Source organism: Malurus melanocephalus, unplaced genomic scaffold (assembly GCF_030028575.1).
Source record: "Malurus melanocephalus ecotype Western Australia unplaced genomic scaffold, MMel_1.1 scaffold_560, whole genome shotgun sequence".
Classification (NCBI taxonomy): Eukaryota; Metazoa; Chordata; class Aves; order Passeriformes; family Maluridae; genus Malurus; species Malurus melanocephalus.
This window is the reverse complement of record NW_026623792.1, coordinates 69,811-82,749: the sequence shown is the minus strand read 5'-3', so window position 1 is coordinate 82,749 and position 12,939 is coordinate 69,811. Positions and strand designations below refer to the sequence as shown.

Genomic DNA, 12,939 nt, shown 5'->3' with positions numbered 1-12,939 from the left:
GGCCGAGGGCGCGGAGCGGCGCCAGCAGGTGGGTCCGGCCGGGGGCGGGGGGACCGCGGGGGCTCCGCGCCGCTCGGGGCCATCCCCCGGCTCCTTATCCGAGCTCGGGTGCCGCGCCCTGGGGCGCTTCGGAACGGCCCCTCGGGGCTGTTTGGTGGAAGAAGGGGTGAAAGACCCCTCAAACTCGCAGTGCGCGGTGAATTTGGGGGGATCTCGCCTGGGCTGGGGGTGACGGGGCCGTCTGCGCTCCACCTGCTGCCCGCCATCTCCCTGTCGCGACAGACCCGCCGTGTATCCCGACAGTCCAGCCTTGGCCGGGGGTAGCGGCTCTGTCCCGGCCCTTGCGGGGTCCCCCCGGGCTCGGGGTGCTGCGGCCGGGGAGCCCCGCACGGCTCGGCCCCGCACCCGCCGTGGACACCGGTCCCGCACGGCCTCCGCTCGCTCCCCTTCCTCCTCCTGCCCTGCGTTCGTGTTACAATTGTCCCCCAACCCATGTGCATCATCTTTTGGGTGATGCCCTGGTGTCCCCCCCGCAGCAGCTCCTCTGCCTGTGCAGGACAGGTGGGCAGCAGCCTCCCGSTTGTCCCCGCCGGTGTCCCCAGCCCCTGGTGGGGTCGCCTGTCCCGAGAGCCTCTGGGACAGCCGGAACGGAGCTGGGGCCTCCGCTCGCAAACTTAGCTCATTTTTTCCAGGCACGAAACCTCGCTGCGAGCAGGATAAGCTGGAGGAAGGAGTTTCCTCCCCTCCGAGCCTCCCGAGCGGATGGCCCGCTCCCCAAAGGTGCCGGGTGGCTTTGCCGCAGGGTCGCAGCGGGGTTTCGTGGGGAGATGCCAAGCCCTGCCTCGGCACCCCGGCGGTCCTCGCCTTGCTGGTTATCAGCGTGTGGGGGGAAGGACGAAAATAGCTTTGATAAAGCGGCGAGTTTGGAACTCTTCCTCCCACTTGGCAGCGGGAGCCGTTCCGCCGCGCCGGCCTCGGCTGCCCCCGGGAAAGCCGGGCTTGCGCTTCCTTCGCTGCCCGGATCCCGCTGCTTCCCATAATAAATTCGAGCTCAGCGTTGAACCGGAGGGAAGCCGAGCTCCCGGGGCATCGCTCCGTGCTCTCCCCTCGCTGCCCCTCGAGCAGTGTCAACACAAAGTGAGCCGGAGCGGTTTCATGTCGTGCTGGGATTCCTGGGTTGTGTTGGAATAGCGGGAGGCTGGAGTGCCTTTCGTATTATCGTGCTGGATCTGTTTAGTCTTTCGAGCTCTTCTTTCCAGCGAGTGTATAATGAAATACCAGGGCAAATACTTGAGGCATTCATAAATTACAGCGTTAGATAATTTGTCTCTGGATGCGGACGGAGCTCCGAGCGTCGCTCGCTGCAACTGACGGACTCCAGATAAGGTAACGCTAATTATTTATTTCTTTATTCTACATCTGGCCTGTCAAGCTTGAAATGAAATATTCTTTGGGGCACATTGAAGCACTTGGGTTGGAGAGAAAGTTTGCTGGTGCTAGGGACATGGGGAAGGAAGGCTGGGCATCCTGAGCCGTTCCAGTTGGGGACATGACAACGTGTGATTAATGGGATTTGTTGTAGTGYTGCTCACCCGTTTCTCGCTGATTTTTCTGCCTTGAGTCGATGTGCCGATAGAAACAGGCACTTTGAGYGTGCTGGGGTGCTGTGAGTGCGTCCCTTCAGTGATTAAAAACCCTGTGAAATAAGGGGTTTGCAAACAGCTTTATTTAGAAAGTTATCGTCAAGCTTTGGGGTAYGTGTGGGGCTCCCAGCAGCTCTTCCAAGCTGTGCTGCTGATAAACCCAAAGTGTGATCCCATACATGTGATGCTTGCATAAATTAGGCTGAAATGACTAAATAAATATTTCAGGAAATGGGATTGGTGATATTTCTCTCTTGGGGACTATGGTCAGAGTTAGGGTTMATTTGGGGGGTGACCCAACATCCCAATGACCACAGTGCTGTGAGCCCTCAAATGGCCTTCAGCTGCTGAGGTGTCCTCAGTGAAGAGGCCAAGTGCTGATTGTGTGTGTTGTGATTGTACAAACTGATTTAAGCCCAAAAGATACTTTCTGATCCTTTTCTCTTTATTTTTTAATTATTTTATTTCCACCCCCCTCCTTTCCTAACCTGAGGCAGGAGGAAGAGGAGTGTGGGGGGAAGGATGGGGAGCAATGGTCAGCGCTAAGATTTTGGCTGAAACCTCACCTGGCCACGTGCCAGAAATGACCTCATGACAGGAGTGAGATTTGGCAGCTCGATAACGCCCTGCGTCCCTATCTCACAGGGTATCCAAATATGTAACTCATTTGGGATAGAAGGGCAGATTTTCATGGCAGAGGTTGAGGCATTGTAGTTCCACATCTTTGTCCCAGAACCCGCCGGGTGTTGCATCACTGYGTTGGCTGTGAGACGAGGAGTTTGTTAAAGCTGCTTTAATTCATTGACTCTTCGATGGCTCAGAGGTGTGAGAGAGGGTTTGGGGAGTGGTGGAGCCTTGGCTGGTGGTGTAAAATCCGAATAATCCCTTCGGATGGGTGTGCTGTGGGTTGGGAGAGGGATTCTGTCAGGCAGGCTCTGCTCATGGAGCTCCACATCAGGGCACTGTGTCCCTTCAGAGSATTTTGTGCCTAAATTAAATCATATTTTGCTGTCAAAATATTATCCTTGCAATATTTGAGCTGTGCAGTGCATTRTTCCCGTGCTTTTTCTCCAACCAATTCCATTTCATGCTACATTTCTGCCAAAATCTGATTTTTGGCCAATGCTGGGTGATGTGTGTGCCCTGAGAGCGTCCTGAGATGGGGACAAAAACTGCCAAAGCCTGGGAGTAGGATCAAAAGCCAGCCTTCTGTCAGATCAAACTAATTATTGAGGCACTTGCAGCTGGTGGGGGGAGGGAGGGGAGGTGCTGAGTCATCCAAAAAAATGTGCTGAGCAGCAATTTGGTTACTGGCATTTCGCCTTCCCCGTGCCAAGGTGTCTGTTGCCAGTCTCCACCTCTCACCTTTTCAACAAGGGATGTTCCYGCTTTGGAGTAGTGCCCACATCAGCATTCCTGACCTCGGCATTGTTTTCATGGCATCATGGAATGGTTTGGGTTGGGAGGGACCTTAATGCCCATCCAGTGCCACCCTCTGCCATGGGCAGGGACACCTTCCACTGCCCCAGTTTGCTCCAAGCCCTGTCCAGCCTGGCCTTGGACACTTCCAGGGATCCAGGGACAGCCACAGCTTCTCTGAACAGCCTGTGCCAGGGCCTCACCACCCTTACATTGGGGAACTCCTTCCTTTCTTCTCCCTCACCAGTGTGAAATTGCAGTTATTTTGCCCTTTTCTGTCAGTTCTGGCTCCAGAGTAAGAGGCAGTACTGGGTGTGATTGGCACAAAGGCTCTAAATGTGTTGAGGCTGCTCCAGAGGCTTCTCCCACCCTGAGCATACCTGCAGCTCATCTGTGCATCTCCATCCCTGTGTCTGGTTCCTGCATCCCAGCTGAAACCTGCCCAATGTGCTGGAAACTGAGCAGAGCTTGTGCTGGAAATGCTTCTSCAGTGTCAGCCTCCTCTGGAAGCAGGGTGCTGTGGGCTCAGATCTTTTAAATCCCGCTCAGGGCCTGTGTGTTGGAATTTCACAGCTCTGATCCCAGGTTAGGGAAAGGCTGGCTGTGTGCAGAAGKATGATGGTGATGAGGGATGTGCCTCGTGGTGGGTTTTCCCACAAATTCCACTTTGTGGTCCTGCTTGTAGCCAGAGGAAGCTCTCCGAGGGCAATGAAGGGAGCCTGCAGAGCRCTGTGGCAAATGTCAGGCTCTGGTTACCTTCATTCACAACTCAAATTCTCATATTGCTGCTACTGTGCCTATGAATATTCCATGGAAAACCTGGTCTGCATCCAGAACTCCTCCTGTTAGGATGCTGCGGTGTGGCAGGAGCATTCAGTGGCTGCGGGGTGTGCTGCATCCTTTGGGAAATTAAATCCAGTGTGAGCTCTTCCCAAGGGCTGGAGGTGCATTCTCCTGTGGGGTGAATTCCTGGTGTGGGGGGATGGGGCTGRTCCTTGGGAATTGTGGAATCACAGAAGGGTTTGGGGTGGAAGGGACCTCTCAAAGCCATCGAGCCCAACCCCTCTGCAATGGGGGATCAACTTGATCAGGACCTTCCCAAAGCCTTTATTTCCAGGTTTATGCTGCTGCAAGGGTGCATTTCCTTCTGTCCCCTGTCCTCCTCCACAGCTGAGCTGGGGTTTCTTTATTTCTATTTTCTACTCATCCCATGAAGAATAGAAGCTGTGACTTTGTGCAAGGACCAGGATGTTTTATCAGCATTGAGTTCCTTGATGGAGAATGTTGTTGCCAGAGCAAGTGTTTGACTGACCCATGACCAAATTGCAGGGTTTTTCCACAATTTTTCGATGAGCTCCCTGGGAAACCCTCAGACGTGGGTTTTTAACAACATTCAGTGGTATTCCAAAGTTATCTTTCCCTTAACCCCAGAGTAAATARTGCTCTATCAACCCCATATTATTTTAACCTTTTAACATTATTTTCCTTACCACATAATAACATAAATCTTCCCTGCTCTCCCATACACATGTAGTGTCTTGTAATGCTAATTAAACTGCACATCAGCCTAATTTCACTCTCAGACTAATCCAATATATTTTTCTTGACTGGAAGCCAAACCTTGAGAGCTTCAGAGCATGCGGAGCTCTCGTTCCAGCCTTATTATATGTTAATGGCTTTATATTTTAATATCTTTCAACACTTGGGAAGGATGTTATTTTTAGAGGTGTCTGGCTGCGGGAAGGTACGGGGTCTGTGAGGGGTTTGGGGGATGTGAAGCAGTGAGTAAATGTGTCTCTGAAGAGGTGTAATCTGTCAGGATCCATTGTGCATGAGAGGAATTACAGGGAGATTCAGATGCGGTTTTACCATGGTTAAGTGGGAGATTTGGATGCGGTTTTACCTTGGTTAAAAGGGAGATTCAGATACAGTTTTCCCGTGGTTAAGTGGGATATTTGGATGCAATTTTACCCTGGTTAAAAGGGAGATTCAGATGCAATTTTCCTGTGGCTAAGTGGGAGATTTGGATGCGGTTTTACTATGGTTAAATGGGTGATTTGGATGCGGTTTTACCATGGTTAAATGGGATATTTGGATGCGGTTTTACCATGGGTAGGTGGGAGATTCAGATGCAATTTCACCGTAGTTAAGTGGAAGATTTGGATGCGGTTTTACCATGGTTAAATGGGGGATTTGGATGCAACTTTAATGTGGTTAAGTGGGAGATTTGGATGCAATTTTCCCGTGGTTAAGTGCCTTTATGGGGCGGTTGCAGTGGCAAGCGCTCTCTCGTTAAACTCTGGGTTTGTGTGCTAATGGTGCTGATGCCAGTCGGGCCTGGATGCTACTAGAGCAGGAATAATCGTTCCCAGATGGGTGTGGATGGAAACGAGCTCTTTCCCTAAGCCCAAATGAAACGCTGGTGTAAGTGCAAAGTCCTAATGATGCAGGACCCCATTGATGGGGTGCCAGCCCTGTAACGCCTTCCAAACGGAATTGCCAGCATGATCCTGCCTGGCTGCACCTCATCTCCATCCGTGGGGATGGCTCTTGCAGCAGAAAACCAGGATTTGCTGAATTTCAAGGATCCCATCAGGATTGGGATGTGTTGGGGTTGAGGGCACTGCGTGACACGAGGGGGCATTGCGTAGGGAGGGTCTGTGTGTGGGTTTGTGTCCATGGGCAGGGTCTGTGTCCATCGTGTGTGGGTTTGTGTCCATGGGGAGGGTCTATGTCCATCATATGTGGGTTTGTGTCTGTGGGGAGGGTTTGTGTCCATCGTGTGTGGGTTTGTGTCCATGGGCAAGGTCCGTGTCCTGTGGTTTTGCTGTGGTGGGAGCCGCTGGCTCGGTGGCTTTGTGGCAGTGACCGTGGTGTGACATGATGGAAGTGCCAAGGAGTCATTTGTGCTGCACGGGGCTGTGCTCAGTGTGTAGTGTGGCAGGACATGGACACCATGGCTGAGGTGTCTGTCACCTGGCCTGAGGATCTGAGGAAGGGTCACCTGGCATGGCCCTTGGGATCTCAGACCCTTTCTGGCTCTTGTTTCCCCTGTTGGGCAGTGCCGGTGTCCCAGGGGTTAAATCCCATCCCTGACACCGGGGTTAAATCGGGGTGATGTCTCTTGAGTGCYTCCTTTGTCCTTTAATCCCTTTTTGCAATTCCTGTCACCTCTGGGCTTTCAGCCTCTCYGGAGGCACAAAGCACTTGGAGGGGGGAGGCTGGGAAGTGGGACATCATTTCATGAGCTGGCACTGRAAGTAAAATCCACCTGGGCACAGGTACAGGCTCTGTGCTTGCAAATTGTCTGCAGATKGGAGGGTGGGGAGCTGCTGTGTTGGGTTCTGTACTGACCCCATTGTGCTGCTTAATTCCATAATTCCAGCCYGGTTTGGGTGGGAAGGAACCTTAAAGCTCATCCCATTCCATYCCCTGCCATGGGCAGAGACTCCTTCCACCATCCCAGGGTGCTCCAGCCTGGCTTTGGACACTTCCAGGGATGGGGCAGCCACAGCTTCTCAGGACATCTTCCCTGTTGTCTCTTCTCCCTTTTCCATTTCTTATTTTAATTGGATAATGCTGGCATTCCTCCCCAGAGAGTTGAGAAGGTCAGTGCCCTGTCCAGAAAAAAAAAAATCAAATAAAAATCTTTGAATCTCATTCTTATTTGATAACAATATTTGTATTTTCAAAAACTTAGTCAATCTTTGAATTCTTCCTTATATTTTCTGATCCTTGAAGCTGCAACAGCTTTCTCTGGGTTTCCCAGGGAAGTGTGGGGCCAGGGATGTGRGGCAGGCACTAATGGCCTTAAACAGACCTTTGTGATCCTTCCAGTCCTCCCCACATGCCAAGCTCAGTAAAATTAATCCAGGAAATCATTTTGGAGCAATTATTTCCTTCAACTTTTCAAACAAGTCGCTGAGCTACTGCTACCCTTAACCAACACTTTATTCTAATTTTCCCATGGGATAGGAAAATAGGATAAGGCATTTAAAGCTGGCAGCTGGAACTGCTGCCAACCCGAGAGGATGAAACAGTTCAGACTCAAAAATGAGGTTTTTATTTTAGTTTTTCACTGYAGTTGCTGCTGTTCCTGGGGCTGCAGGAGGTCTCTGCCTGGTAAACTTGAATCTTGACGTTTTCCATAAAACGTTTCCATAAAACACAACCCRTGGCAGAAAAATGGAATCAAACTGGGAATCGCTGGGTATGCAGCTGATGGGGTGCATTTAGAGAGCAGGATGGAGAAAAGAGTTGGGTTTTCTGCTGCAGCTGTTTGTGTCTTTTGAGTGATAATGAACTCAATGAGTAGTTGGCTGCCTTGGGGCTGTGGATGGGCTTGTTGGTGCTTGCTCYGTCTGTCTGGGGTGTTAACTCTTGCTGGGAAGGGGGAACATCCCATCCAAGGGCGAGGGAAACCCACCAGAAATTACCTCTGTGTGCCGTCGGAGTAAATTCTGACAGATTTTTAAGGTCAAAAGGGTTTTTTTTCTAGGAGGGCAGGTAGGCAAAGTTTAAAGCTGTTAATTGTCAGTTTTAAAGGATTATTAAATCTTCTTTTGAGCAGTATCTTTATTGCCGACTTGGAGGTTTTTCCTGTTGTTGACAGGAGTTGTTTTGGCTCAGAACATTGATTCCTGGACTGTGCAGGACTTGGTAGTGAAAGGAAAAGGGGTGATGGGTTTAAACTAAGACAGTTGATATAGATGGGATATTGGGAAGGAATTGTTCCCTGTGAGGGTGTGAGGCCCTGGCACAGGTTCTGTGGCTGTTCCATCTCTGGAAATGTCCAAGGCCAGGCTGGGTGAGGCTTGGAGCAAACTGGGATAGTGGAAGGTGTTCTTGCCTGTGACAGGGAGTGGAATGGGATGAGTTTTAAATCCCAATCCTTTCTGTGCTCCATTCTCTGGARAGGGAATGTGTGCAGGAGAAGCCCTTGAGCTGAAGGCTTGGACGCTCAGCACTAATCTTGGCTCAATGTCTGGTGAGATGCTGAAAGCAAGAGAAAACCCAAAACTTTTGCTGGCAGGGTGGATTTTGCTTAGGAGATGGGAGAAACCTCCACRCTCAGCACCTGCTGGAATGCTGTCTGCTGTAATCCCTGGATCCCCGGTGTGGAATCCAGCACTCCAGGCTCAGTCTGGTGCATCTCTCTCATGTCCTCAGGGGCTGGTTCTTATTTTGGGCTCAGCAGAGGGGCAGGAGAATCCCTGTACCACTGTTAAGATTCTGGGAGCTGGCACATTCCTAATAAAAGCAGGATTTGACTTCMAACACAGGTGCCTGGCAGGTCGTGTGCACTCCAATTCCAGATGTGCTCTGTGGTGTCCTGGCTGGGATGGAGCTGTGGGATGAGCTCTGGGATGTTGAGGTCTTCAAGTGTTAAATCCCAAGTGCTGCTCCTGCAGGCTCAGCTCTGGCTCACATTTCCAACAACAGCCTGGATTTGCCAAGGAAAATGACGCTGGATGCAGCAAAGAGCTGTCAACTCTTTCCTCCCTATGCTGGCGGGCAGCTTTTCTCCTGCTTTCTGGAATAATTGGGCTGTTTGGAAGTGATAGGGAATTTGGGGATTCTTGGTGATGCTTTCATCCCCTTCCCTCCACCCTCACCCCATTCCAGACAGCAGCACCTCACATCAGGGCAGCAGGGTCCCTCTGCAATCCCTTTGCTGAGGTGACAAGTCAGGGTTGCATTAAGCTGAGAATGACTCAAGTTCTTCTCSTTTGGTACCTAAATGTTGGACCAGGGGGATTTGGGCTGGAACATTAACTAGTTTGTTCCTAAAAAAGGGTTTCTGAGCCCGGATTTGTGCAGGTGGGCTCAGGAGAAGACCCCCAGAGACCCCTGGGCTCCTGTCCCCCTACCTCGCTGACCATGAGCTTCTCTGTTGGCTACTTCTGATTGAAAACTCTTTTTTCCCCATCTCTGAAGATGCCGAAACCCCAATTTATAAATAATAATTCTGCTAATGAGGGTTCACGGGGTGGTTGGGGCAGCTACCCTTCAGTCAGATCCCGTGTGGCTTCAAGTTGGATCAGGTACTGAAGGAGTTAAAAATTGCTGCTGCTGGTGCACAGAGCAGCGCCAGGTATCTCCCAGGGGATCCAAGTTTGCTCTCTGAAATCTGGCAAATAGCAAAAATTTTGATGTCTGTGAGCAGCAATCACACCCCRAGGCGATGACGGCTGACAGGGAAGGGCTCCTGACATATTTACCGAACAATTTTCTTATCATGAAGGGCTCAAAAAGCCCAAACCTGGAGAACAATAGCAACAAAAACCTCACTGCAGGGTTTGTCAGCAGATGCAGCTTGGAGATAACAAATGATTTTTGCCTTTTGTTTGACTCCTTGGCATTTAGGGGTTAATTGGAGCGARGCCAAGTGTGGTGAGATAGTGCCTGAATCAGTTTTAAAAACACTGGGATTGGAATGGTTTTAACTTTTCACTTCTATGAGGCTCTTAGAGGCTGGTGAAGAGGTGAGTTAGAAACAACTCATGGAAAACAATTGGGTTGGGCAGTAAAAACTGACTTTGGAAGGGGCGGCCTTTCTTGGGACCCCAAAAATCATCTCAGCCCCCACCCCAGCTGGGCTTCCCCTTGTGCCGGGGCTGGATCTGATCTTATTAAATGGTAATAAATAGGAAATAAATGGGAATAAATGTTTCTCTGAAGGTGCTGTGTCTCGTGTTCATTCATAAGTCCCCTCTGTCCTGGCTGTTGTGTGTGTTTGCAGAATGAAGCAAAACTGCATTTGTGAGAAAGCAGGGGCATTTTGACATGAAAAATCAGGAATAAAGTGGTAATRTTGGTCCTGTTTCAGCTGCTCCCCTTGATTTCACTCTGATATAGAAAAGCACTGGCCTGAAACTGGTCCAGAGGGTGTCCAGGATGCTCTGTGAACTCTGGCATGTGGAGTTCTGAGCAGTAAAACTTTGGAAGTGCGGCCTTYGAGGGCTATTGTGGAAGGAAGGGCATAAGAAACATGACACTGGGATTGTGATTCCTGGCAGGAATGCTTTGCAGTGGGGAAATTTCAGTTTGGTTTGTGTTGCTTACATGCCTTTCTTCTCGCTGAAGGGCAAATGACAGTGTCAGCATTAAATGTGAGGAGCTGACATCTTCCCATGAAATATGCCCGACATCCTCAGAACAGAGCCGGAGTTATTGCCGCKCCAGAAATCCGCCTGCCCTGGTCTTTACTTTTGGTTTTACCCTGAAAGGGACCAGGCTGCAATGTTCCTGCTGGTAAAGAGGTTGGTTGTGGAGGGAATTGTGCTCCGGGGAGAGGTCTGGGAGCAGGAGGAGCCGTGGCTGAGCTGGATGTCCCCGTGTCCCTTTTGGCCCCTGGGCTCTCGTGTYGGGATGTGTCAGCCTGACGGACGCCTGGGATGGAACAAAACCCAGGGCAATGCTTGGATGTTTGGGTTTTGTTTTTTTTTTTTAAGGCAACTTCTCTGGGTTTGAAGATCTTGAGCTTCTGTGGGGAAAATTTATGGCGGTTTAGAGATGGAAGAGATTGGCCATGTCCTCTGTGATGCCCTGTTGGTCCCGTGTCCCCGGCAGCTTCTGTTGTGGTGGCTTTTAGGTCGGTTGGTTGAGCTGGGCTTGGTGTGGCCATGGCTTCACCCCACAGGGTGAGTGATTTAGGGAGCTCTGCTGGCTGGGAGCCAGTGGAGATGTGTGTGGCAGCTGGAGTTGCAGGAGGATGGGGAGTCACTCGATTTATCTTTGCATCCAGAGAATTGCGCCGCTCGTTTTGGACATCAGGAATTGCTCGTTGGGCTGGGCTGAGTTTGGGCCTCTCAAGGGTKTTTTCACCAAGATCTGCTGGGGTTGTTGTCTGTCAGGCTGCTCAGGAGGTGCTGATGATTGCATCTGCAGAAGATCAGCAGGGCTGGACTTTGTGGGTCCAGAGGCTTCAAGGGACACCTTTCATGGACGGGGCTGTCCAGCCTGGGCATAGACAGGACTGGAGTCCCCATCCCTGTGGGGATTTGACAGCTGGATGTGACACTTGGGGACATGGCAGTGCTTGGGGAAATGGTTGGACTCGATCTCAGAGTGCTTTTCCAACCTCAGTTAATCCATGATTGCTCTCAGGTTTCTGCTACCTTTGCACAGTGCTGACATTCTCCAGTTGGAAGAATTTGGATTATTTTGTACAGGATCCTTGTTTTCTCTTTTTCCATTCTGAAATCTTCATAGCAGAACCATTTGTGCATAAATGAAGCAGCATTTTTGGCCAGCTCTTGTGCACACCTGTGCACTCCCATCACCCACCAGGAAATCGCTGCCCTGAAATGTTGCTCCTAAAATATTTGCTGAGGAATGGTTTGGGAAAGCTAAAAATTACTCTTTTGAGATGTCTCCTATGGTCARGTGTTAATTAAGGCTGCACAAAACGAGGTTGTTTAAACAAATAAACTGTTTTTAGAAGCAGTGGGGTGGGTCAAGATGGGATCATCCCCTTCCCATAGGGACACTTTCTGCTATCCCAGTTTGCTCCAGCCTGGCCTTGGACCCTTCCAGGGATTTGGCAACCACAGTTTCTTCCATCAAACAATGGATAACACTGGGCTGAGGGGCTCTGGTGAATATAGGATTATTTAATGTGTAGAATGGTTTAATCTCTGTTTCAGTAGCTCTGTTTGCTGTCGGGGGTTAGGGTCAGCTGGGGTGAGGGAGGAGGATGGAGGGGATGAGGCAGCGAGTCCCTGTTCCACCAAGGCAGGGTTTCCAGTAGGAGAATGCCCTTGGAAGAGCGTGTGTTTGTGCCCACAGCCATTAAGCTCCATAATCTTGCTGTCTGTATCGACTTACAAATGAAAGCTTGCAGTAATTTGGAGCAGCATTTGAATTGTGAGTGGTAGTGATGATGCTGAGCTTGTCTTTTAATGCTGAGTTTAGAGGCTTTGAGGTTTGGATTAAAAAAAACTTCAATGAAACCACAAAAAAGGCATTGGAAGCATAGCTGAACAGGTGGAACAAATTTGTTAAATCTGTTATTGGGAAAACAGCAACTTGCTTTTAAGAAATAAATCAATCTGCAGCTCAGTGTTTCATAATGAGGAGTGGGATAGGAAAATCTAAAAATATCTCCAAATGAGAGCTAATGCTCCGAAGGAACAGATCCAAACTAGAATATAATATTGCCCATTGTGGTGACAATAAGGATTTTAAAGTTCATTGAGATCCTTGCTGGGATGCAGATGGGACTTGAAGAGCCAGCATATTTCCCTTGGCCGAGTCCAGTTTTTATTTGCATAATAACTTATTATATGTATTGCCAGTAGCTCGCAGAGCCCCTGGTCAGGATTGGGAAACCACGATGAGTTCATCCCCCTCTGCCTGCTGAGACAATATATTCCCCAAGAGCAGGGAGGGAGGCGTCTCTAGCAACTAAAGCAAGTGATTATGTGCTTGAAAAGGCAGGAAAAAGCAGAGTTTTAACCCTGGGAACCTTTGTGTACCTCACATCTTCTCACCAAGACTCATTTCAAGGGTCTTTGTCCCTCGGCTGCTTTTGTCCCTGTCCTTCCTCCTGTGGCGTGAGCTTTAGCAGCTGATTTTAATGAAGTCAAGGAGCTTTTCCAGGTGGAAAATGTGTCCAGGGTTTTCAGGAGATGGGGCATCCATGCTGTGGTCTGTGTTGTCATGGAACCACAGAATGGTTTGAGTCAAAAARGACYTTAATGATCATCTCRTTCCACCCCCTTTTCTGCTCATKTCCTTAATTTCCCCTTTGCTGTTCAGGCAGCAGAGCCAGCTCCGCTTCCATTTTTCTTGGAAAGCTGTCCCATACCTCATCCCTCTCTCTCAGCAGGTTCTTCCTCGCATTTTTCCAGAGTTTTCTTGCCCAGCAGAGCCC

General features: G+C 50.0%; 1 protein-coding gene across 1 annotated transcript in view; it reads left to right on the top strand.

Moving 5' to 3' along the window:
* Position 1: 1 nt before the first annotated feature.
* Positions 2 to 12,939, top strand: part of EDA (ectodysplasin A) — a gene marked incomplete at its 5' end in the record, with an annotated part of 59,827 nt that continues 46,889 nt past the window's right edge. Inside the window, one exon of the mRNA XM_057382262.1 lies at positions 2 to 28. Within this exon, the coding sequence (XP_057238245.1) occupies positions 2 to 28 (27 nt within the window). The remainder of the gene's footprint in view (positions 29 to 12,939) is intronic.